The 27,322-nt window shown below is 40.3% G+C and overlaps 2 protein-coding genes across 4 annotated transcripts in view; one reads left to right on the top strand and one right to left on the bottom strand.

Annotated features, from left to right (window-relative positions):
• mei4 (meiosis-specific, MEI4 homolog (S. cerevisiae)) overlaps positions 1 to 10,574 on the bottom strand; it is an 80,003-nt gene extending 69,429 nt beyond the window's left edge. For all 3 annotated transcript variants that reach the window (XM_026142479.1, XM_026142482.1, XM_026142480.1), the window contains exons 1-3: positions 10,410 to 10,574; positions 9,143 to 9,388; positions 7,400 to 7,917 (exon numbers count right to left, since the gene is read on the bottom strand). In XM_026142479.1, coding sequence (XP_025998264.1) covers positions 7,400 to 7,917; positions 9,143 to 9,388; positions 10,410 to 10,437 — 792 coding nt within the window. In that variant the 5' untranslated portion in view covers positions 10,438 to 10,574. The remainder of the gene's footprint in view (positions 1 to 7,399; positions 7,918 to 9,142; positions 9,389 to 10,409) is intronic.
• A 12,707-nt stretch (positions 10,575 to 23,281) lies between these two features.
• Positions 23,282 to 26,024, top strand: LOC113006434 (5-hydroxytryptamine receptor 1B-like). The gene has a single exon (XM_026142412.1). It carries the CDS (start codon positions 23,664 to 23,666, stop codon positions 24,813 to 24,815), a length of 1,152 nt encoding a protein of 383 aa, XP_025998197.1. The 5' UTR covers positions 23,282 to 23,663; the 3' UTR covers positions 24,816 to 26,024.
• Positions 26,025 to 27,322: the final 1,298 nt, after the last annotated feature.

The following is a 27,322-nucleotide window of genomic DNA, read 5'->3' as shown; positions in this document are numbered from 1 at the left end:
GTTTCTCCAGGCTCGGCAGCATCAGTGCACCAGAGTGCACCACAGCCTGGAGCTGCTGCATTTTAAGAACGGGCCCAGCTGAGCTCAGTGAACTGCATCACCTACAGAAGAACGATCACATTTTAAAAGCTATTTCTCTGCCTGTGTACAACCATGTCTGACTCAGAGGAGAAACTTTACACCTCTGTGCTGAGCGCTGCTTCATTCTGCAAAAAAAAAAATCAAACCCCAGACTGAAAGAGGAGGGAGCACATCAGAAACAGTGATTGCACATGCATCACTGATTGGTCAAATCGAACCATCAAAGAGGATTTTTGCTCTGAGTTGGAGTCACACTGGGGAAAACTGTTGGAGGAGAAGTTACTGGAACCGTATGCAATAAACTTTGAATCTCGCCCCCTGTGAAATGGGCGCTTCAAAGACAGGGACCACATCGTTTTCAAAGTGACTTTTGCTCCATGAAGATGGTGATAAAACATAAAAATAACAGGCCACTGCATGCAATCTGGTTCTGGTTCTGCTAGTACGGTCATTAAATGTGATAAATCAGTGAAAAATCACAAATCTACGGAAGCGTAGAGCAGCCACCCAGGCAAAAGAAAAATACAAGTGTATCACGTTATAACGTGAAAGGTTTATTGTTCTAACAAGATACTTTTCCTGTTTGTACAATATACTATCATGTTTGTACAATATACTTTTTCACGTTTGAACAACATAATATCACGTTATTACAATATACATAATTATCACGTTCGTACAATATAAATATTATATTGTACGAACGAACCAATTTTACTCCAGCTTTCCGGTTTTCTCCAGACTGTTCTATTTTAAAGACTGAAAACACCCAAAAATATATAATCTCAGCATAAGAAAATAAGGAAATTTGTACCTTTTTTTTGAAAAACTTGTTCAATCTTCCCCCTCAGTGCCAAACAGCTTTTTCTGCTGTTGACTTTTGTTTGGTTGGGCTTGTTGGATTGGATGACTGAAAGGTCAAGAAGCGACACGTAATGGCAATTTAGCAATTTATTGATTTAGCAAACAGGGGGATCAGTAGTATGTGGAAGAACCGCACACAGCCACAAACGCCTGGCACTAGGGCTGCTCAATTAATCAAATTTTAATCACGATTACGAGCTGGGCTTTCAACGATCATTAAAAATGACTGAGCCGATTATGAGCCCCTCCCTCATGCTTTACTCTCGCGCTGCTCCGTGTGGCAAATCGAGCGCACCTCTCTGCATTTCGAACACCCGTCACAACAATTAGGAGGACCCGAGGGAAGCTCGGAAAGCTAAGCAGAAGTTATTTGGAGAGGAGAGTGACTGCCGTTGGTTGAAAAGAGGTAAAAAAAACCAAAAAACTTCAGTGGTGTGGAAACATTATGGGTTCGCGGAGTCAGATGTGGATCAAGTAGACATAGTGTGTAAACTTTGCTATGGTGTGGTAGCTGCACCACAGAGCAACACTGCAAAGTTCACTAAACATAGATGTTTACATTTTTCATTTATTTTTTATATTGCAAACATTTGCACTGTTATCAGTATTTGCACACTGTTTTATATTATTTTTCTAAAGTCATTATTCAATACATTGTTATTTTTAACCCTTTAAAGCCGGTCAGAGCAGCACGCTCTGTTTTGTGTAACTATTTTTAAATCCCTGTAGAACCTGAACCATGTAAGCTAGCGCAATAATTTTTTTTGCATATGAAACCAGAGGAGTTGTACTTACATCTTATGCCATCAGCTTGTCCTCGGTCACGATTTCCTTCCACATAAAGCTTTGCAAATATTGCATAAAAAGCGCTTGCAGCAACAAAAACATAATACTCCAGAAACACGCTTTACCGATCCGATCAGCTGTTCCTAACACTTCCCACATTGAAACAGACGTCACCGCTAACTCACGCATGTCCGCCATTTCCTGCCCGAAACTGGAAGTGACGTCATTTTCGCGGAAAATGTAGTTTTTTACTTGTAGGCCTTAAAAGCCTATACTGGTGTTCTTAATAAGTCAGGTTTGACTTTTCTGAATAGTTTCTCTGATGCTTAGAACTCGAATTGCACTGCTGGAAATAGTTTATTTTGATGCACATGCTGTTTTCTTTGCAAATTTGCATCATAGGATTGTTTTTCGTTTGTCCTGCAGCATATAAAAATTGCTGTATCTCCAAAATAAAACTATGAAGACGCTCAAAATAAATTTCCTGTTGTTGTAAACTATTTTTTTGCAACTTTTTTGTATTTAAAGTTTTGAGGGATAAACCTCTTAAATTTCTCCAAGTAGAAATATATGTTAAAAAAAAAAAAAAAAATGATTTTCAATTTTTTTGTAGTTTATTGCAATTTTTTGGAATTAATGTAGTTACTATGGACTTAATACATACATATTATTAAAATAATCGAGATCTCAATTTCAGTGAAAATAATCGTGATTATCATTTTTGCCATAATCGAGCAGCCCTACCTGGCACCTCCTCCTCATGGTGGTCACCAGCTTGGCCATGCTGTGAGTGACGGCCTCCTAGCTGCAAATCAACAGGAGCTCAGCAGCCTTGCTTTTATACAGAAATATGGCCAGTTCAGTCCCCCAATGCAAAGAGATAAGCTGTACTCGTCAGTGCAGGCTGACCCTGAGTAGTTGCAGTTTCTTGGCAAACTCTCTACATTTCTACATCAGACGGCAGTTATTTGCAAACCTTTACCAATGTCTCAGAGTGACTGCAGTCAGTCCGATTCAGACAGTGATTGTTTGGAGACAGTTTGCCAGGCAAAGGTGTTAAATGCTCAACCTCCAGATGGCCTGTTGGTCGCTGCAACTACTTTCAGTGCAACTACTGATTTTTGATGTTTATGTTTTTTTGTGTAGTGGCTATACAGGTTTACATTCATAGATTGTAAAGAATCACTAACAGCAATGATAAATACGAATTACAATTTTGAGGCTCTCCAGGCTAAATTTCTTTTAATGCGAGTGTAGCTTAAACAGATCAAATGTGCCCATTACATATATCCAGTGTTGGGACTAACGCGTTATTAAGTAACGCGTTACAGTAACTACGTTATTATTGTGGTAACGAGCACGGTAACTAGTTATTATGCCAAAACCGGGAACGCGTTACTCGTTACTGGGATTTAGATAGGCTCGTTACTCGTTACTTCGTGTGGTGGCTATCGCGGAGCTTCCACAGATTCAATAACATTAGCAAGTGGTGGAGGCCAGCAGGTGGCTGAGGGAAAAGGGAGGCAAGAGGAGAGACCCGAAGTGGCCGCTGGTCCGAGAGTGTCAGGTGAACTGAACTTCAGGTAAGAAGTTATAACCTGCAGTCCATCTGGGTCAGATATGAACCAAGTTTAGGTGGAGTTTATTTTCGTTATGCTGACTTTTTCGTACTGCGTGCTAGCTAGCATGACGGAGTTTCTATACAGCTGGGTGGGTGCTATGTTACTGATGTTGAACTTTATTTTGTTCATAAAGTTAATTATTAGAGTTGCCAACCGTCCCGTAAAAAACGGAATCGTCTGGTATTCAGAATTACGCGTTTCGTATTGAGGTGAAAAGGAACACAGTTTGTCCCGGACTTCAGCTAGAATGAAAAAGGCACAAAGCTGTATTTATTCTGTGTCTTTGCTGCACAGCTGCCTCTTATTCTCTCATTCTCTGCCCCTCCCTCTCCTGTTTCTACTTCAGTCATGAAACTGATCAATGATCAGCTGATCGGCTCTCTTGTTTATTTATCGCCCACTTTTCGCCAGAAAGAGGAAACCAGCCGATGTCGCGCTAAACAACAGCAGCACTTTTAAGCTTGATCAGCTGTTGTTAGAATTTATTTAATATTAATTTCTAGTATCAGCTGATGTTTGCTGGAGCCACAGCTGCAAAAAAGCTGCTGGTCATGATATCGGTTTGGTTATCTGGTGAGAGGGAAACATGAAGATGAAAGCAGGAGATGTCCTTACTGAATCATCAGAGCTGTGATGGAGAAACAGGTTTACCTTTTAGTTAACATGAATGAGTTGAAGGGATGTTATGAACTGTTTCTGAGAGACAAATAACACCAGGATCCTTTTCTAAGTAGCTGACAGCTGGTAACTGTGCAGGGGCGGGTCTAGCAAAGTGTTGCCAGGGGTCCATGTAGGGCATTAAAAGGGAAAGGGGGGCACAAGGAAATACTTTTTTATTCTCATTTAAAATGTCTCACTTTTAAAAAATAATTATCTGAGTCTTGCAACAAACAATTGATAGATTGATGCATATATACCATCAGAACAGTGTACATCACTGTCACAACAGTGTTTATTTTCATTCAAAGGCTTCATGATTTTTCCTATAATGGTGGGCCAGTCTCTAGTCAAAATGCCCGGGACGATTTTCTTGTCCCAGTCCAGCCCTGTATGCAGCTCATCTGCAGTCTGGTGTTACCTACATCTCCCTATTCAGAAGGCAGAATTTCCGAGTTCTGAGTACAATCGAAAGCACCACGACTGCAGTTTTTGTGTTGGATGTAAAAAGCAGGCTAGGATAGAATCAGGCGTGGGATTTCTCTCGTGGGAATGTGCACATTATCTTTTCCTTTCTATTGGTTGGTGGCACAGTGCACTTGTGGCAAGTAAGCAAGCTAGAAGACTGGAAATCTTGCTGGGTTACGGAAGCAACACATTAACAAGAGAATTCTGAGTAAAACCAAAGTTACTTTCCCTAGTAACTAGTTACTCTGAAAGTAACGAGTAACTTGAAGTAACTGAGTTACTTTTGATAGAAGTAACTAGTAATGTAACTAAGTTACTAATTTAAAGTAACTTACCCAACACTGCATATATCACATACTTTTAAAATGATCAAGCGCTGCTGCTGGTGTCGTAGTTAAACCCTGTTCTTCCGGCTGATGTTGCTCAGTTTGAATTCACTCTGCATTATTGTGATTATTAGTAAAATATATAAATATATAAAATAAAGCGCAGAATAAAATTGTAAATGTAAATCATTTACAATCACATGACTTCTCTGGATCTTCAGACATGCTGGTTAGATATGCTGTAATGCTCTCTCTTTCTCTACATCTGTTTGATGTATTAACAGTTTTTATTATTTTCATATTATTGTCCCTTCATTTGCATTTCTTTTAAATGGCTCCAGGAAGCTTAGAGCAAAGATATGGCTGCCATTCCAACCAGGCCGTACTTGTTCAGTCTTTTTCGTGAACTTTAACCTCCCACAGGCTGACTGAGGCCGGTAGAGTCTCAGATGGAGCTCTTGGGTCTTTTGCTGTTTTGCACAGTTTGACCTCAGGGTGAATCTGAGATGGGATGTCTAATCCAACGTGGCAACTGAATGCTGCAGATCAGCAAACTGCTGTAAGCACATACAGCAGCTGTTTTACAGTATGTGTTCACAGTTACTGATTATAAATCAATCAAGTGGATTTGACTGGCAGCACTTCAGTGTTACTCACACTTTAATTCATAGTTCCTCATCCAAACCAAGCCGAGGATTTTCAGTAATGAAAATACACCTGACCTGTGACCCCCACTACACATCCTATCAGTCTTCTATTATTAATCTATAAACATCTGCAAATAACTGACCAACTGCAGCTTTCAGTCACCCCTGTTGGCTACAGGCACTTCTATTAGAAAGAAGGAGGACAGCTGCTGTTGGCCTGCAGCAAAGTTTACAAGAAATATGAGGAATTGAGAGACTGGAGAAATAAAACTTCATCTGCATACAGAGAGCTTTAGCTTTTCATTTATTTTGCTGTATAACACAAAGCAGTGGTGGCTGGATGTTTCTCTTCATCTTGGTTGGAGGAAATATAATTTTTTTACATGTGAAGGTTTTGATGTCGACTGTAGTGCATCCAGGTTTAGTGTCCCGTAAACTGGACATCGGGCCACCGGTTATGTCGAACTGTGTACACTTACGGCAGAGCAACATCGAACAAACACTGTTCAGAATTCATGTGGAAAAAAGAAAAATCTCCAGTTTCATGAGGATGAAAACAAAGACAGCAACATGTTAACTCTCTGCACAACAAATATCTGCGTTGCTACAGCCACTCGCAGCCTCTCTGAGAGCCTCAGAGTTGCTCCTCTGTTTTATATCTTTGTAACTGAGTCTTTTCTTTCTTTTTTCTGTTTTTTACAGAGTAATTGATCAAAAGAAAAACTGGAGAGACTGAAAACAGTTGTGCTGTTTGCAGAGCCGGCTTTTAAATCCACCCCAGCGACGCGTCTCTTTCACCCCTAATCACACTCTGTGGTTGTTGGTGGTTCACTGGGCTAATGATCAATTTTTACATTTGCCTCTGAGCTCTCCGTTGCTGCTACATTCAGCTGAATCGACACATATTTTCACACAAACCCCCCAAAAATTAAATAAAGACAGACACAAAGACAAAGGAGATGATCCCTGTGTGAATGAAACCGTTAGCATGAGCCTTTGAGCACGTTTCACACAAAATACCCAAACAGAAAAGATCACAAAAGAAAAACTGCAGTGCAAAAACACATCGATGAGACATGATTACAGTAAGCACATTTTGGGGGCTGTAGTCTTTTCTCCATGTTGGTGTCCAAACTCTGAAAATCTTCACATACTTTGTCTATGTTGTCATAAAAGAAGTGTGAGGCTGACTTTAGTTTAGGACATCAGTGGTGCCCTTGAACGTCTCCAAACAAAGACACTCTGTTTTTTTCTGTGACTTTCACCATCATTCATTCTTCTGTGCTTCTCTGTCTGCCAGTTACTCTGCAGATCTCTGCTGCATGAAACAAAGAAACTCCCCACGATACACACTCACAGCACTGGGCTGAAGCCAAACTACCCACGATTACCACCGCTGAAAAGAGGATACGACTGGCTCCAGTCATAACTGACTGGCATACTGAAAGCCAGCAATGGCTCAACACACAACAGTCCAACTGGTCTACAAACTGGGAGCGTTTGTTGTAAATGGCCTGCAAATGGTAAATGGCCTGTATTTGTATAGTGCTTTACATAGTCCCTAAGGACCCCAAAGCGCTTTACACTACATTCACCCATTCACACACACATTCACACAGGCTGTCTTGAGGCGGAAACTAAACAGAAAACGATGAGGACATGTCCATCAGGCAACAAGTTAATGAAAACAAACACACCCAAAAACTAAATCCAGGAAGTTGGGAAAGGTTTGGTGAGACAGCAAAAGAATGTAAAGAAAAAATCTCTTTGAATCTGCAGATCATTGCAGACTAAACAAAAACTGTAAAATAGCTCAAAGCTTCTGTAAACAAAGCGACTGTGTAAATTATGGAGACTCAAACAGAGCAAACCCTCTGCAGCCCGCACTGAGAAGCTTAAACCTGTAACTGTACAGCTCTAACCTCGGGGAAGGTTTTCCTGTACTCACCCCGTTGGGCCAATCACTGTGCAGCAGCATCCTGCTCAGCTCCCTCAGTGGCTCTTCCACACGTTTTACAAGCTCAGCCGACGGCAGCTGCTGGGAGCAGTAGAGGTCCATCGCTTGGGCAGCGATCTGGCAGGCCTTCAGGAGGAGGTTGTGTGATTCCAGCGTGGAAGAATCCCTGCAGGCGGCCGCCACAGAGTCAAGGAGCTGGCACACGGTGTCAGCGAGTACTGACCCCACGTCTCCATCACACCCGAACCACAGAGCTTCCACTCCTCTGCTGTTCCCATCCACTCGGTGCAGGGCACACAGCGACTGCATGAACTGCACATGAGGATGCAGCGTGGCTTCATCACGGTGACTGCAGGGAAACAGCGGTGGAGGGGAAGCGGCGGCAGGCTTGGCTTTATGCAGGAAGAGCTCGGGAGTCTCTGAGTCAAAGTCTTGCTGATGTTCTTCGCTGAACTCCACTCTTCCTGGACCAAACAAATCCTGGGAAGGGTCATCCATCCTGCTGCTGTCTGCAAAAAGAATTACACAGAAGAATGAATCGAGCGCACAGCATGTTCGTTTCCTTCTGCCTCAATGGGTTTGTGTGTGTGTTTGCGTTAATTTGGTATTTTAACATCTGAATTCTGAATGCTTTAAGTTAAAAGGCGAATGAAGGTCAGGAGACTCTCATCAATAAAGCGGTTTTGGGGCAAGAGGCCATCGCGGCCTGTGGGCGGGGCAATACTGGCAGCATATGTATGGCTTGGTTTAATATAAATAGTATAATAATCATGTAATTATGCCATAAAGAAGATAATCACAGTCACTTATTTCCAATATGATCCCCGTCGTCAGGACAAGCTGTCACTGAGCTGCCTTCAGCCGAATTTTACTGTCGACCTTGGAAGTTACAAGGTGCCGACATCTCATAAACTGGAGTTTATGTTTCAGCCTGCGCTCTTCTTCACACTCAAAAACATCGAGAGCTCACACCTCTAAACACCTCATTTTTTTTAAAGAGGGAAACTGTTTTAAATACTTTTAGAACATTATCGTTAATGGTGTGGCATTTATAGTATCTAATGAAGAAGCATTAGGGGCCAGACTGATAGTCTAATTTCGTATAAATATGTATTTACTTAAAGTGTACGTTTAAGAGTTTCTCAGAGGTAAAACTTCATTTTTGACCTTGAGATGAACCCTAATGCTTTGTTGTTTTAAAGGTCTCTAAAAACAGATCAGTGGGCTTCTGATCTCAGAATTACAGCCGTCTTACCTCGTAACCCTGACAGCAGATGCACCTCGGTAGCCCTAAATGTCTCCCTACGGCCCTTGAGGTTTAGATTTAGGAGGACAAACGTTTTCCTTGAAACAAAAGGTTTCATAAAGGTGGCTCTATTTATAGCTCTGTTTGTTTTTATATGCAACAGTCTGTTAAATGACAAAAAGATGGAGCCTCTGCTGGGAACCAGGATTCATTCAGGTATGGGAAATGAATGATATCATCATTTAAGCCTGTCATGGCGCCTGGCGAGAACCAGCAGGCAGCTACAGGTCTCCCACATAAAAGAGGAATGATGGGCAGTAAGTGTGGAAAGAAGGAGAGCGCATATAAATGTGCCATATAGAGTTTTAGAAGTAGACTCTGTAAATAAGCAGCATTTCTACAGGATTTAATTCAAATTAAAAACTCTTTATTAATTATACTAATAAGCCACTCTGACTTCAGTGAGCTGACTCTGGAGGAAGGCCTACCTGCCACCTGCGTGCTGCTCTTTGAGGCACATGTCGCTGTGGCGATCAGTGCTTCCTGCCGCAGCCTCAGCACCTCCCGCTGCAGCTCCTCTGCTTTCTTCTTCCAGCCTTCATCCTGACTCCTCAGCCTGCAGCCCAGAGCCTCAGCGTACTGCCTGCCGCTCATACCCGGGGGGCGGTTTCTTATTAAAGCCACCGCCACCGCCACTTTAGCCTGCGTGGAAAACCACTCGGCTCGACTCAGTCCTAAAAGATAGGGGCAAATATTTCAGGAAGTCCACATTCCAAAAACTGATGGGCTGACTAACTGCATGAATGTAGAATGTAGAAATGTTATTAGAAACATAGTTTTATTAGGTTAAGCATATTTAATGTGTGTTTTTTTTTTTAATAATATCTATATTTTAAATAGGTTTAATTATATTTTCTTTCAGTCTTAACTTAAAATAAAAAAGTGAAACTTTAACTTTTGTTCTCCTTCCCTTTAATTAATTTTACTTCTCAGGTTTAATTTTATTGGATATTATTTACATTTTTTGCTCATTGGAGTTTTTTTCCTTTTACCTTTAATGCATTTTTTTTGGGGGGGGGGGGTATTTTTACTTCTTATATTTTATTTAAATTCTTTACTGACTGAACTTAAATATTAAAGCCAAATTAACAAAAATTACACATTTTTCCTTTTTTCTGTTTATTGTTTATCGCTAATTTTACTGTTCTTTATAGTCTAGTTTTTACATTTGAAGGTGTTAATTTATTTAATTGTTATAGTTTAAGTTAACTAAACTAAGTTTAGTGAGTGTCTTCTGTCACATTTTAACTGAGTGCTTATCCAATGAGCCACAGTATAATAGACAGTACACAGGACAATACAAAATATGTAACGCATTTATTCACTGATACAATGAAATTATGTCCTTCATGCTGCATGTGGTAGTGGTGATCATTTTGTCCCAATTTTACCCAAATATATTATGCATCTATTTTTGGACAGGCAGCTAATAGAGCGCTAGAGAGAAATAAACCCATGACTTTATTTTACAGCTCACACAGTCCATCCGTTTTTATTTTCTATATTTTCATATACCCTTAGCTGAGAGGAGAACTAAAACTGAGTGAAACTTTGCTTCAGGTGAAGTTAAAACTACAAACTACAAAATCTAATGGGACCTAGCTAGCTGCACAGCTAACAGTCCAGCTAATGTTCACCATTTTTCTCTGCACTCTTCAACAAACTGATATACAAACTACACAAATAACTATTTACCTGTTAAGCCGTCATCCTCTTTCTCCATTAGCCGCTGCCTGTCCTCCTCACCTTCCGAATAAACTTAACTGAAAGTCCTTCACTTTCAGAGCTAGCCTATCTTCAGCAGCTAGAAAGATGGTAGTGATGTGTCGGTGCGAACGAAATGGCTCTTAGAGCCGACTCTTTGACGTGAACTACGTGAGCTGGCTCCTTTTGGGTTTTTTTTTCTTTCACCCTCTCTCTCCACTTTTTTCCGCTTCACTCTGCATGCCAGCCTTGTGCTTTGCGCTGAGCAGAGGGGGGAGGGGCAGTAGTTACACTTGCAGTAGCACAGGTATGGGCTCAAAATGTGGTCATAAATATTTTGTACTTGTAAATCAGGATTTGTATGTGTAAAAAAAAAAATGTGTGTGCCTAAAAAAGATTTGCATGTGTAAAAAAATTTGTGTGTGCATAAAAAAGATTTGTATGTGCGTAAAAAAGATTTGTATGTGTAAAAAAGATTTGTGCGTGCATAAAAAAGATTTGTATGTGTAAAAAAGATTTGTGTGTGGACTTAGCCAAAAAAAACCCTGCAAGTTACAAGTAATTTTGACCCTATTTTTCTTCCTTTCATCTGATTGGTCAATGTCGTGTCAATCACAAATGTAACAATCCAATCAGAGAACAGATGGGTTTGGCTGTCAGAGGGGCGCTTTTTTGAACTGCAGGTCTTTGAAGGGAATAAATGCCCTTTTACATGCCAACCCAGCGTTTTCTTTAATCACCACGAAGGAAAACAGTCTGTGGTCGTCCGAGTTTGGTGATTTTTGTGTCACAGGTCTACGTGTTTAATATAGGGACTTCCACAGCCTTTTCAACAAGCTGTGGATGATAAAGGATTCAGAAAGTTTATTCATGCAGGCCCATATGACAGAGAATGTGCATCTTCTTTTTGTTTTCATATTGTAATTTATATTTAATTGTGTTGTGGTTTGCAGGTTTTGTGTTGTTTCATTTTAAATTTGTTTAAAAGGAAAAAGCTGAAAATTTAAATAGTTAAAAGTTGAAATGTAAATAGTTGGTTTTTGTATTTAGGGCTGTGCGATATGACCAAAATCTCATATCCCGATATTAAGACATCTATCGTCTAGGGGTGGGGGAAAAAATCGATACTGTATAGTATCGTGATATTTTGTTTGCTAATAATGTATCGATACAGGGACAGAACAAATCGATATTTTGTTACAAAAAAAGTTTTTGTGGACTGGAACTCTGACTTCAGAGCATGTTGATCCTTTTTCTGAGCAAGAATCCTGACATTCCTTCACTGTCCAAATGTGTTTGTTTTTTGGCAGCAATAAACATGACAGTTTACTTCTTTTAATTTAAGACATGATTTATTTTAATTAAGTTTAAAACTTTTTTATTTAATGTAAAATTATATTTTGTTTTAATTTACTTTCAAATTCTTCAGTTGCTGAATGGGCTGCATAGTTATCATAAATTGCATAGTTCAGAATAGCTATAATTATACCAGATGGTTGCATTCAGTTAAGTTGGACTAGACTGTAATACAAACCGTTCAGTTTGTCACCAATAAAACTGACTGAAATGAGACAAAGACTGAGTGTGAGACTTTGACATTAGATAAAATGAATATTGATAAAGTTTACCTTTATGTACAGAATCTGAATACCGCAAAATATTTTTAAAAATTGCAATAATATCGTATTGTGCGTTAAGTATCGTGATAATATATATGGTGATTCCCACCTCTACTATCGTCCGATAACGATATAAATCACAAAAATGTAGCTTTTTTATGTAAATTCTGTGAATCTCGGGCAGCTCAACTTGCGTGAAGTGTTTCCAGCTGGGCGTCATGTACCTGGAGTCGAGTGTTTTAACTGATGCATGAAACTATACATTTTTAGACACAAGTTGTAACGGCCACCGTTTTCTTTGTGAGTATTTATTACACAGCGTGCTGCAGGGAAAAGCCTGTTCTAATGTTTGAGTCTAAGGTTTATTTTTTAGCACCTGACGGCTCTTTTTTTGCTTCTCATCCGCAAACACTCTGCATACCCTTTCACGTGATTCAGTTTATTTTGAAGTCTGAAGTCTTAACAGGATCTTGAGCTTTATTGTGAAAGGTTTATGTAGAACAAGCGGACACGCGGTGGTTTTACCGTCGTTGTTGATAACGACAACGCATAAAAACAAACGCCTGTCTGTCTGTAGTGTGGTTATATTAAATATAAGAGAAAGAGAGAACTGTAGGAAATTAATAAAGCCACTACAATAACCATCAAAATAATGAAAAAATATTGCCGTAAACAGTTTATTTTGCGACACCACAAAACAAACGATAGCGTAAAATGAAACGATAGATGTTTTTATATCGTCATCCGATATATATCGTTATATCGAACAGCCCTATTTGTATTATATGATTTATTTATTACATTTTATGTGGAGTGAATAAATAAAAGTATATTTACGGTGGCCCCTAGAGACAAAGCACGTACAAACTTCAAAACACGCACAAACCCTGAAGCACGTAAAAACTCCAAAACACGTACAAAACACAACAGAAGTGCTCCAGGATGCTAGGCCTGGCGTTGAGCTTTTGTTACCTAGAGGCTACACAAGCCAGCAAGTACCAATGACCGGGTTTGGTGTGTGGTAGTAGCAGGTAAATGAACATTTTTTTTAAAATTTTTGAATATATATAAGTGCTTGTGTAGAAATACACAAACAATACACATATGCTTTCAGTTGTGTAATTTAAGTGATTTAGGTAGCTCTGTTTTGAAGTTCAGTTAACGCTAGAAATGTGTTTCGGAGTTTGTGCGTGCTTTTTGGAGTTTGTATGTGTTTTGTCTCTATGGGCCACTGTATATATTTATGTATAAACATATATAAATAAAACCACTTTTTTTTTACATTAGTAATTCCTTTTGTGCATAATTTCATATTATTGTTAATAATAAATTAATTAAAGCAACAAAACAACCTGAAGAGCGGTTCAGAGCCGAAAGAGCCGGCTCTTTTCAGTGAGCCGAACCGAAAGAGCCGGTTCTCTAAAAAGAGCCAGAAATCCCATCACTAGAAGATGGTACACTAAAAATCTGTTACTGGGAAGATTCTGCTTCTCAGAGGTAGCCATTAGAAAAAAGGATATAAGATAAGTTATGAGATTTAAATTACTGCATTAAAAATGTTATTTTTAATTTTAATTTTATGTTTTTTTAATCTGGTTATTTAAAATATCTATAGCTGTTTTAAAGTGGAAAGTAGAAGCAAACATTTTAAAATAAAAGCATAACCTACTGCAGAGGATAATTAGCTTGTTTGGATGTTGCATATCAGGTGTTATTCTTTCCTTTCAAGACCAGATGTTTAAAGTGTGATGATTATTTTTCTTAAAGTACTGGTCATTAAAGCAAAACTTAATCAACAAGATATTTTAATGCAACACTGCTCCATAAAACTTTTCTCTTTGCGCTAAAATGTGCCATGGTAGTTAAAAGAATAAAACAAATAAATAACTATATTAATTTAATGTGATTTTTTAAAATATATATTAATATTTATTGTTTGGTCTGCTGAAGATCACGCCCATATATAAGATGGAAAAAGTCAAAATATCGTAAAGGAACATTCAAATACATTAGACACATACATTAATTTGCTTTGATTATTTATTATTTAGGTAGCACACAGATAAAACGGGTTGAACTGAAGAGTTCTGTTTTACTTTTTTCCTCATGTCTTCCTCTGGCTTCACCTGTCTTGACATTTTTAAGGACTTTTATTCACCTTCTTTTTATACCTTCACATGCAGTGGCAGTTACACACAGTAAAGCTTACACTGTAAATGCAGGAGTGTTGGACATATATTTTTTAAATAAAAAAATAAAGATAAAAAATATAAAAGACTAAAGGATAACCAGAGACACAGACACAGTTTAAAATGTTCCCATTTTAAAAGATTTTTATTGGGCCTTTGAGTTCACAGTGTCATGTATACACAAATATATTTATATGTATTTCACTTGCAAAGCTACCACAGTGGTAAACATAGCTGGAGTGGCCATCGGGCATACCGGGCATTCGTCCGCTGGCGATTTTTTGATTTTATGGGCCGATCAATTTTTTTTTTTTTTTTTTTGGAAGGGTATAAATGATGAAAGGTGTTGGATTGGCCAATTGGTCATGATCGACTCTGGGCTGGACCAATTACAGCCGAGGAGGTCGGATGCACCCTCCCCCTTGTTTAGCAATCTTATAGACGAACTAAAGAAAATGGAGAACAAAAAAAGGAAAGGAGGTGCAGAAAAAATTAGGGCCTCTGGATGGATTCCCTCTTTCTTTCTCCCCTTCTTTCCCCCAGTCCCGTATTCAGTAAGTGAAAATAAAATAAACAATAAAAGGTGAATCAAATGGACCATTACGGCAAGGCTGGGATGGTCAATTTGGTAAAGTAAATCCGTTGGGCATCTTTCTTTTCCTTTAGACAACAATTCTGATGGCAAAAGAGCCAAACGGGACAGGCAAAAGAAAAAAGAAAAAAAAAGAAAAAATTAGGGCCAAAAAGAAACAAGCCCTTCAGGCAGACGCTGCCAAATGTGTAAAAATAACTGAATTGTTTGTCGGTAGCTATGGCATAGCTTCCACAGATTTAGCAACATCAGCAAGTGGTGGAGGCCAGCAGGTGGATAAGGGAAAGGGGAGGCAAGAGGAGGAGTTATGACCTGCTGTCTATCTGTGTCAGATATAAACCAAGTTTAGTTGTAGTTTGTTTTCGTTGTGTTGACTTTTTACAGTCGCTTAAAATAACTGGTACTGCGTACTAGCTAGCATGACGGAGTTTATATACTGCTGGGCGGGTGCTATGAAGTTACTGATAGTAAATTTTATTTTATGCTTGAGGTTAGTTTCTCAAACTCCTCAAAATCTTAACAAATTGTGCCAATCCTTACATGTTGCACCAGGCTGATTTATCATCAAAAGTGGAGAAGTCTGTGACAGAGGAGACAGAAGAGCAGCAGAGAGAGATGGAGCAAGAGAGAGAAATAAAAGAGCAGGAGAGAGAGATGGAGATGGAGAGATGACTTTATGTCATCCATGAGGGATGCATTTGACATATGTTTCACATATTATAGCCCAACAAGTTACTTATAGCAATTTAAATACGAGCAATCAGTTTTTGGCAAATACCGGAAATCAGTTTTTGGCAGACAATCACTTTTTGGCACAACACCGGCTATTGCAGTTAATAATACAACAGCTTCTTGCCATTTTTTGTGTTTCTTTTTATCGCTGTGTAACTGAGTTCAATTGAAAGCCTGCATGCGCTAGTAACTCTTGCCACAAGTTCCCAGAATCCTTTGCGGTTTTACCCCTGAATGACGTCACATTTTTGGTGGGCCAGTCTCTAGTCAAAATGCCCGGGCCGATTTTTTGTCCCAGTCCAGCCCTGGTGGTAAAAACTCAAATATACATGTTGGATCTGCATGATATTAAGGATCAATTACAACCTGGCTTCCTGCGTTCAACATCAAATCTACAAACGGTGTTTTCAGCAGGAAAAAAAGCAGCTTGTAATTTTTTCTCCTGGTTCAGCTAAGAATTCGCTGGAAATTACCAACGTTTCCATGCAGTGATGGCTCACCTTTTGAAAGTTTGCTGAATGAAATGCTGAAGTGTACGCATGTCAGTCAGTTTGAAGAAGCATGGCAAAAACACTGCCTTCACATCTGCAGAAACACAGCTGCACCGGTCTCAGATGCAGTCGCAGCATTTTTATTAGTGTGGAAATCATTTCAGACTCCAAGCAGAATTATTTTGACCTTAATGCTAAATGTAAAAAAAAAAATTATTCACCTACATTCTCCATTTTCTGTCACTTATCCTGGTTCAAGCTGTCTAAACATACATGTCCTCCCAAGCCATCACCTCCAGCTCTTCAAGAAGAAGCCCGAGGAGCCAGCTGAGCCACATGTTCATCATGTGCTCCCAATGGGACACACCCAAATGCCACACCCAGCAGGCATCCTAATCAGATGCCCAAACCAACTCGACTGGAGGCAAAATGACCACAAACAGATTCAAAATAATCACAAAGTGAACCCAGCAGATTCCATCCATCCATCCATCCATCCATCATCTTCATCCGCTTTATCCGGGGCCGGGTCGCGGGGGCAGCAGCCTAAGCAAGCAGATTCACAGTCATGATAACTGACAAATGACCACAAAGAAGAAAAAATATGCATGCAAAACAGCTACAAAATCAAGTACAACACCCACAAAGAGACACACAACAACAACAAGCCCTGTATCTGCCCTCTCTCCTGGACCCAACTGAAGAAAGTGAAATTAGTTTCTTGTCCTTAGAAACATTTTATTGTCTTAGCAGTTTTAGCCGTGTTTGTTTTTCTCCAGCTCTACATCCCACAATCGCCTCCACTCTGGATGGAGATGAATGTTTGCTGCTGCTGAAATGAGCCAGCCAGCTTTTCTTCATTGTGAAGAAGCAGCAGCTAGTTACAGAGGCCCTTTTGGTTCACTGAACGCCTCATTCCCCCGCTGAGACCGAGGCCTTTCCAGAAGAATTCATTTCTGAGTGTCTGCAACGTGCAGGTGTACGGGTGAAGGTCGGCAGGAGTTTGGGTGGAGGAAAGGGAGCATTGCATTGACTCAGCTGGCTGAGCTGCACAGCATGGACGCGACGTGGACAGAAAGAGAGATGAAGTGTGCTGAATGATTTATGCTGAAAATCTTGCTCTGATTGATATTGCTGGAAGCTCAGAGCTTAAAAATTGAACATCGTTTGCTGAAGGGAAAGAAGTGTCCACAGGATTCTTCAGCTAAACTAAGGCAAACTTTTACTGATGTCTCTCTAAGGTGGTTTAACATTATTTATAACACTGGCTGCTTGACATGTCAACCCTGTTTCCTCTCCAAGCGTTTGCTGAAGCTCCTTTGTTCCTTGTTTGCCCCCCAAAAACTCATCGTTCTCGACCTTTACAGCTTTTTATTAGAAGTATTCACATGCAACACGTCTTTAACATCAGTTTTTAAAAACTTGTCACATACACTGCAGCCTAAATCCACATTTAAACCCGAAAACCTTGATTGAATATGAACATTTATTAAACTATGAAATAGCCTGTAATTTAAGCTAGAAGACAGTTACTTGGCTCCCAGGAAGACACAGGGAGAACATGCAACATCTACACAGAAAGACCAGGGCCAGATGGTCGATTCGAACCCAGGCAACAGTGCTAATAATGACCTACCGAAAAGATATGTAAAATAATGATAGAGACACTCAAAATGACCACATATTGACATAAATTATCCACAAAGACAATTAGAATAAATACACACAGATGTAAAAACAACAACAAGAAAATAAAACACAAAAAAATAAAATAAGCAATACACTCAAGATTATGACAAAACTACATAAAGTCGCCATAGATACTCTGAGCCACTTCACGCCACTCTGAGACAGGATATTTCTAATTTTAGAGATGTTGCACAAATGAAAGAAAGCAATCTTACATATTTGTTTAATATGTGCATTGAAGGACATATCCTGGTCAAAAATAACTCCAAGGTTCCTCACAGTGTTACTGGAGGCCAAGGTAATGCCATCCAGAGTAAGAATCTGGTTAGATACCATATTTCTAACATTTTCAGGGCCAAGTAAAATAACCTCAGTTTTATCTAAATTTAGAAGCAGAAAATTACAGGTAATCCAGGTCTTTGTGACATTCCTGCAGTGCAACTAATTGGTGTGTGAATCTGGTTTCATAGATAGATAAAGTTGGGTGTCATCTGCATAGCAGTGAAAATGTATCCTTTACCTTCTGATGATACTGCCTAAGGGAAGCATGTATAATGCAAACAGAAATGGTCCTAGAACTGAACCCTGTGGAACTCCATAATTAACCTGAAGAGGACCCTTCATTTACATGAACAAATTGGAGTCTATTAGATAGATATGATTCCAACCACTGCAGCTCAGGAGTTAAAAATAAGTTAATTATATTTAAGACTGAAGCATTAATTAATGGTGGGACTTCTTTGAGCAATCTTGTGGGAATGGAGTCTTAAAGACATGTCGGTGATTTGAAGGAAGTAATTCCTGAACTCAGAAAGATCAACCGAAGGAAAAGAGTCAACATAAATAACAATGCTATTGAAAGTAGTTGTACATAATGCTATGTCTGTGTGATGGTTACAAGTATTTTTTTTCTGTAATGGTAAAAATTTTATTTGTAAAGAATTTCATGAAGTCATTACAAGTTAATGTTAAAAGAATGATTGCCTCAAAAGAGCTCTGGCTTTTTGTCAGTCTGGCTACAGTTTTGAAGAGAATCCTAGGCTTGTTCTTATTTCCTTCGATCGGTGATGAATAATAAGATGTTCTAGCTTTACAGAGGGCTTTTTTAAAATAGAGCAATAAACTGACTTTCCATGCTAAATGATGATCTGCTGGCTAAATGAGGAACAGGAAATGATACTCTACCGCAGAGTGAACCAACACCAAGTGAGTGTAAAACACCAAACAAAAACACCACAAATTGGCCTGAAATAGCCAGAAAGACACCCACAATAATCACAAACAGATGTAAAATAACAATATATTGACTCAAAATGTTCACAAATTAAGAGAAAATGACCACATATTTACATAAAATAGTCAGAAAGGCATTCAGAATAGCTGCACACAGATTTAAAGCCACCATAAACATAATTAAAGCAAAAACTGTTGTAAAACATCCACAGAGACACTCAAACTATTCATGCAATAAATAAAATGACCACACATTGACATAAAATAGAAACACGCCTTAAAGATCATAAAAATACTCAAATTTACCAAACACTGATGTTAAATATTCATAGAGATACTCCAAATTCCCAAAACACATGTAAACTGGTTATAAAAACACTCAGAATTACCACAAATTAACATATGATGACCATGAAGATGAAAATGACTTGTGAAAATGGTTGGTTTGTTTGTTTTTTTAAACCACTGAGTTATGTTGAATTAGCTGCACTCATGCATGGGGTTTATTTAGTTGATTCTTAGTGAGTATCAGTGCAGCCTGGAAACAGTGTGTTACTCAGACACAGTTGTTATCTGAACTAAACTGTCTCTCCATTTTCATCTTGATAGGACCTGAAGGCTGCAGAGGATCGAAACCGTGTGACCTCAGTGACCACAATCCATCACGGCAATGATGCCGAGCACCTGCTGCTGCCGCCTCCAGCCGTCATGTGTTCAAATGGACATGAAAGGAGAACAGACGAGGAGAGTAACAGCAGACGTCTGCGCTGGCAGCATTTACAGTTTGTTCCTTAACAAGGTCACACCGGGATATGAAACAAACAAACATTTGTGTGGAGACATCCAAGAAGACTTCAGATAAAACTAGCAGCAAGAAACACATAAGATAAGATACCTTTACTAGTCCCACAAGGGGAAATTTCATGTTAAGGCTGCCGACCTATTGCACGCAGTGGCGGCGCCATCTTACCCTCCGACCATACATACATTACACAAAAACATCACATGGGGAAGACAGGTCAGAGAGGTATAACAATGGAAAATGCACCACATGAGGAAAAATAAGGAGAAAAAAATAACTCCCCCCAGACTGAGCTCCAACAGGGAGATCAGTTTGAGAACAGAACAAAAAAAACACCTCTGCACATAGCACATGAAAAAACTCTTAATACACCAACACATGACAAGCAACAGGGATGGGTAAAGGGTGAGAGACAGCCAGTGTAGACAGTGCATCCGGGCCTGCAGCATAAGCGCTGGTCTCCTTGATCCACCATCAGCATCGGAGCGTCGAAGGCGTTTGGAGGGGGAGGGGGGATGAGTGTACATCTGCATGTGTATATATGTCTGTGTGTGTGTGTGTGTATGTATGTGTCCAGAGTTCAGCTGAGACAGTGTCCTTCGCCCTGCCAGGCTAAGGTGGCCTTGCATAGGATGGGAAGAACAGTCTAAACACAGTCGTTATCAGGATGTTGTTGTTCAGCTCCAGCCTTGAGACCGCAGCTGGCGCCGAAAGGGTAGGGTGAAGTGATGGTGGTTTTTACTTTAGTGCGACAGCTCATATGAATTTCAAAGCTGTTCTAACAGTGCAACACTGGTCTCTCAATCTCCCGTTGGAGAGCCGCGAGCTTCTCCATGATTTTATCAACCTTACGCTCCGTGATGTTGTCATTCTTGTGCTCAAAGAGCCGATTCTGAAAACTCATGACCGCAGTGAGCTTCTCCAAGATGTGATCCAATTTGCGCTCAGAGGTGTTATTCCGAGCGAGCCCCTCCAAGATGTAATCCAGTTTGCACTCAGAGGTCATATTCTGAGTGTTCACGGCAGCCGTAAGCTTCTCCAAGATCTTATCCGTGCTGCACTCAATGAACCATTTTGAGAAACTCACGCCTCGTCCCATCGTTCCAATCCCAGCGGGCAGCCTTGTGGGGGTTTGAACAGCCGATTCCGCTTTCTTAATTCTTCGATAAGTCAGGGCTGTCTCTTGCTCTCCCTCTTTGTATCTTTCACTCACTCACTCACACAGACACACCACCATCAACTTTGCTAAATTACTAATGAAAAACATTGACTAGGCAGCTGCAATTGAGGTTGTTGTAGTCATGGTAATTTTGTGAGGCCACATTGAAAAGCCTCGGATACGTAAGAGTAGAGCTGCCACCCAGGCAAAAGAAAAATAGAGCTATATCATGTTAGAACGTGAACAGTTTATTGTCATAACAATATACTTTTCATGTTCGTGCAATATACCTTTCACGTTTGAACAATATAATTATCACGTTCCTACAATATAATATTTATATTGTATGAATGTGACATTATATATTAATGCGCCAGTGCCCGGCAGCCTCGCCTCTGTCAGTGCGCCCCAGGGTGGCTGTGGCTACAATGTAGCTTGCCATCACCAGTGTGTGAATGTGTGTGTGAATGGGTGGATGACTGGATATGTAAAGCGCTTTGGGGTCCTTAGGGACTAGTAAAGCGCTATATAAATACAGGCCATTTACCATTTACCATTACTCTATTTTTCTTTTGCCTGGGTGGCAGCTCTACGCTTACGTACTCAGATGAGCTTGAGAGCAAACTGCTGCTGAAGCTTAACTATCACCTCACTGAGTGAAGAAATGGCACATTTTTGCTAAATATGCAGAAATAAATGCACACCCATACAATTTATGGTAAATTGAGCTGCCTTGTATGTAAGATAAGATAAGATAAGATAGAACTTTATTAATCCCTCGGGTGGGTTCCTCTGGGAAATTTGATTTCCAAAAAGCACAGCACCGACAGAAGTTACAGAATATTATATATATATATATACACACACACACATATATAAATACAGAGACAAATATAAATAAAATATACGAAGGGGATAAATAGGAATTAAAAAAAAATGTACATATGTTGAAGATGCCTCGTTCTAATGTTTTCTCTGAGGCTGCTGTGCCATTTGGAGCAAAAATGAATATAAAGTTTACAGCATATCTTGTCACTGGAAATTGTTTGCACTGTTTATATATTTATATTATTTACTGTAGGTATTGGTGAAAAAAGCTTTATGTTGTGAAAAACTGAAATCTGGAAATTAGAATTGTGCCTTATTTTGTTGATGTTTTTACATATATTCCTTTTGAAAATACTAAAAATTTGTATATTTGTTAATTTTTGTTTGTCTGATAGCATTTATTTATAAAATAACTTGGACATTTCAAACAGTTACTCACTACTTGAGTAGTCTTTTCGCCAAGTACTTTTTTACTCTTACTTGAGTAACTTTTTTGACGACTACTTGTCACTTTTATTTGAGTAATAATATTTTAAAGTAATGCTACTACAATTTTTGGATACTTGACCCACCTCTGCAGCTAACTGAGACTAACTGCAATCTACTGACATTTAGAGATGAGATTTGACACACAATATAACTTTAAAGCTTTATATTATTTCAGCCTACACTCATTTAGATTAAGATCACCTGAGTTTCCTGGCTGTGGATCCAAAATGTGATCTCTGGATCTCAGCTTTGAACTGAAGAATTATTATGATAATGATGATACAGGAACAACAACAGCAGAGGATATCAAATACACCAAATCCTAAACTAAAGAAAACCCATCTATGAATACAACATGAAAAGAAGTCTCTAATCAGACAGCTTCTTCAGAGATATATTTTGGGTTCAACTACTCTGCATTTCTTTATGTCTTGATGCATGCTCAATCATCCAGGTAAGTAAAGCCCAAAAAGTTGATTCTGTTCATCTGGACACTGTCCAAATGAACAGAATCAACTCTTTGGGATCTGCATTTCTTTAGTTTGCTTCCAAGGAACCAGATTTTCTTGTCATTTTTTTAAAAAGTAGTCATAAGTAGCAGTTCTTCAACTTTGTGGTCTTTCAATGTTTTCTTTGGACATTGGCTGCTTTTTTGTTCATTTACAGGTAACATACAGATAAACTCAGATACTGATCCCCCATTTAAGAAAAAATCAGAAAAGTATCTGATTGGGTAGTAACTGAGTCCTCAGCACAGACTTTGTATTATTGCAGGGTGTTAAGTACATAGCACCTTGAGGCAACTGTTGTTGAACTGAATACCTCCCAAACCTATAAATATGTGATGCTTTAAATTGATTCTTGCGTCTTCGTTGCTCACAGACTCTTTGGTTGAGATGTAAAAGAATAGAACATTTTCGGGGGAAAATATTTGCAAGAGTCCTTTAACCATCTGAGATTTTTTTTAAAAAAGAAGGGGAGGGAGAGAGAGAGAGAGAGAGAGAGAGAGAGAGAGAGAGAGAGATAGGCGTGCGGTGCGTTGGCAGTATAAAACCTGGAGTCAGACTTGAGCAGCTCTGAACTTGTGAGGAGAGCTGAACGCGGATGAAACTCCCGCTTTCTTGTTTTATACTGAAAAAAAAAAGAGTCCAATATGAGAGAAAATGACCGGAGAATGATGGAGAGGCCGCCCTCTGAGCCTTCTAATTCTCAGCTGCTGGATATTTAAGTTGATCAGAGAGTTTTTATGTTAAACATGCCGCGGGTGACGCGAACAGGATGAAGAGGAGGAGGCAGAAATGTGTCGGATAAGTGCTGGAGATGGAGACGAGAAACGCGCGCGGTGGATGAATATCTGAGGAGCTTCGGAGCGGTCTCCTTTGCGCTCGATGACAGCGGGGTCTGACCGGGGAAGGTGGAGGGATGGAGAATGCCAGTCAGCTTAAACCGACTCCTGCCATCTACGGAGAGCTGCTAAACATCTCGACCAACGACACCCATGCCAATTTCACGGCGAAAGCGGAGCCCAAGGACAGTAATGTGGCTCTCCAGGCGGGTCTGGCCGTCACCTTAGCGCTCATAACTTTGGCCACGACGCTTTCAAACGCGTTCGTCATCGCCACCATTTACCAGTCCCGCAAACTGCACACGCCGGCAAACTTTCTAATCGCGTCGCTGGCGGTCACGGACCTACTGGTGTCTATCCTGGTGATGCCCATCAGCGCGCTGTACACGGTGAGCCAGACATGGACGCTGGGGCAGGTGGTCTGCGACATCTGGCTGTCCTCGGATATCACGTGCTGCACCGCGTCCATCCTGCACCTGTGCGTAATTGCGCTGGACCGCTACTGGGCCATCACGGACGCGGTGGAGTACTCCAAGAAGCGCACGCCGGCGCGCGCAGCCGGGATGATCGCCACCGCCTGGGTGATTGCCATCTCCATCTCTCTGCCGCCGTTCTTCTGGCGCCAGGTGAAGGCGGAGGAGGTGACGAGCTGCAACGTGAACACCGACCACATTTTTTACACCATCTACTCCACTTTCGGCGCGTTCTACATCCCCACGCTGCTGCTCATCGCCCTGTACGGGAGGATATACGTGGAAGCCCGGAAGCGCATCCTGAAGCAGGCGCACAGCAAGCCCGGGAAGAGACTCACCTCTGCGCACCTGATCACCAACTCCCCCGGCTCGGTGGCGTCCACCACGTCCCTGAACTACGGGACCAACGACTCCTCCTCCTGTGACACTACCTCGTCCGCGAACGTGAGCCAAGTCAAAGTCACTGTGTCCGACGCGCTGCTGGAGAAGAAGCGCATCTCGGCCGCCAGGGAGAAGAAGGCGACCAAAACTTTGGGAATAATCCTCGGAGCCTACATCATCTGCTGGCTGCCGTTTTTCATTTACACTCTTTTAGTGCCTCTGTGCGATTCCTGCTTCCACCCGGAGCTATTTGACATTTTCACCTGGCTCGGTTACCTCAACTCCTTAATCAACCCCATCATTTACACCATGTCCAACGAGGACTTCAAGCAGGCCTTCCACAAACTGATACGGTTCAGATGCTTCAGGGCGTGAAGGACGATGCCAGCCATGATTTTACCCCGCCCCCAACACACACACACACACACACACACACACACACACACACACACACACACACACACACACACACACACACACACCTCCTTCAAGCTCCCATCTGTAAAATACCAGGATTGAGTCAAACATTGATCCCCCCCCCCTCCCCAATCCCCCTCCCCTTCTCCTAAAGTTGCCATCACCCAAAGCCAGATTTCTTTATGGCACAGTGGCTCCAGAAGGAGCGTCTGCCTGATAGGTGGTGCAGGTGGTGGACATGGACCTGCCTCCCGGCCTGTGCTGCTATTGAGGATGTTGGTGCAGATGAGAGGTGTCAGTGAGTGTAAGGCGTGTGACTCGTTTGCAGGTGATTGTATTACTATAAAGACTCAGAGAAAGCTCCCCCTTCCCCATACAGGGGCCACCCCCCGCCTGTATGTGCTGCACTTGGCTGCAGCATACAGACTCACTTTGCCATAAGAGTTTGACAGCCAGCCTCAGTTGGCTCGTAAGCACAAACAGCTTAAGACTAAGCTACCATGAGCCCGAAGGGCAAAAAATAAGATTTGTGTTTCATTTTCCCGTCAATAAGGGGAAATACCGGTGCCTACAACATGTTTAGTTCAGTTCTTCAGATGTGCCTGGCCCTAACGGGGGCAAAGGCATGATTTTAGTTTGTGGGAAAAGATCCAAATTTGGTTTATTCTTGTGGCCAGTGTGTGTATTTCTGTTTCTTTTTCTTGCTGTGGCTGATGTTCACCTTTAACCATGGCTCAGAACTGAGTGTAATTGTACGAATCTGTATGCATCAGTGTGATTTTTACATTAATTTGTCAAAAAAAAGAGGCTGGATTTTGCTTGGTCATACTGTAAAATAGTGCTAATCTCAGAGAGAGGGAGGAGCCGGTACTGTAAAACCCAACCTATCTACCAGAGCTCTCTAAAGATGCATTCCTAAGTGTTGATGTTTGCTTTAATGTGCCGTCTCATATCAGACTCAAACAATTCAGATCTGACTCTAACGGCTGCTGATGCAGACTCCCATCTCTTGGCATTTGTGTCTTCCACACCTCAAAAGTTGTGCAAATTTATTTATTTTTAAAAAGCTGGAAAATGTCACGATATTCTGATCAAAATCACATGTTAAATGTCAGGCTGTAGCTGCTGCTGCTGATCCCTTAAAAGAACATTTCAAGGGAAAAAATCTTAAAAAAAAAAAAATCTGTTTGCTTGCAGCTTCTAAAAAAATGTAAAAAATCATTTTATGGATTAAAAAAAAAAGCCACACATGTGCAGGACCATAGCAGAGGCAGTGAGGTGATGGGCTTGGTTTTGTTAGGGCTGCTCTACTGTGGCTGTGTGGTGTACTAGTTATTCACCCAACGCGGGAGAGAACGCCTAATTTAAGGCCAACAGGAGAGATAAAAACCCTGCCTGATGGTCTCAGGCCTGGATCAATCAGAAAGGGCATCCAAATCAAGCATGTAGTGACTCATTAGCAAACAAGGGAACAGCTGAAAGGATGGTTCAAATCCTCTGGAATGACAGTGGATTTTTCACCCTTTAACTTTAAATTCAGCTGAATAAATGAAATAACTACAGTTTTAGGGTGATGGCAACTTTGGCTTTTTTGCAGGGTAAAAGTAAAGGAAAATTGACTGTGAATCTGATTTATTTTATCTTCATTATATACGCTTCGTAACAGGAAGCTGAACTTGTCCAAGAAATTAAGATCCAACTTAACTGCACAGTCTTAGGTGTCATTTCTTGGAGTTCTGTTTGTACAGTTATACCCAGTTTACACACTGGTTAGTTTTTAAAGCTTATTCTGTTCAGTTTGGGCCAACAACATATGACATTCAAGTGATTTACAGTATTTTACCATATTTTAGACTTGAAATTAACAAATTATTTATTATAAATTAGCAAATACAATTTAAAAATTAAATATATAAAAGGTAAAACGTTTTGTTTGTTTGTTTGTTTGTTTTTTTAAAATGAATGGATTATTATTTACTGAGTTGCATTTGACTCTTAATTTGACCTGTGTTTGTAAAATTTCCAGCGATGCCCTGAACATATATAATCCCAGAAAGCAGGTTGGAACCATGTCCAGGTAATTTATGGAAACTGTTAAATGGTTACTGGATTTCTGCCCTAGGGCTAAAGGAAAAGGTTAAGGCTACTCTCAAGACGAGACATCCAAATATTTATCGTCACACTCATACAATGCTGTCAGACAGTTTTTCCCTCCTATCAGTTCAGGAGCAGCTACAGCAACACTAAAGAGTCTGAAGTAACACGTAGAAATAAATAAACAGTTTGGAGAGGAAGGTGAGTTTCTAATATTGTACTAGCCTTGTAAAAATTCACAAATTTCACAAAGAAATTTCACAAAAATCTAAATTTTCACTTAAAATGAAAAATTTCCTCACAAATGTGTTCGGCTTTATAATCTACAATTCTGCCACTTCTGTCTTTGAAAAGAAGATTTTCTCTTTTTT

The sequence above is a fragment of the Astatotilapia calliptera genome, chromosome 15 (genome assembly GCF_900246225.1).
Source record: "Astatotilapia calliptera chromosome 15, fAstCal1.2, whole genome shotgun sequence".
Classification (NCBI taxonomy): Eukaryota; Metazoa; Chordata; class Actinopteri; order Cichliformes; family Cichlidae; genus Astatotilapia; species Astatotilapia calliptera.
The sequence above is the reverse complement of the archived record's forward strand: the minus strand, read 5'-3'. Positions and strand labels throughout refer to the sequence as shown.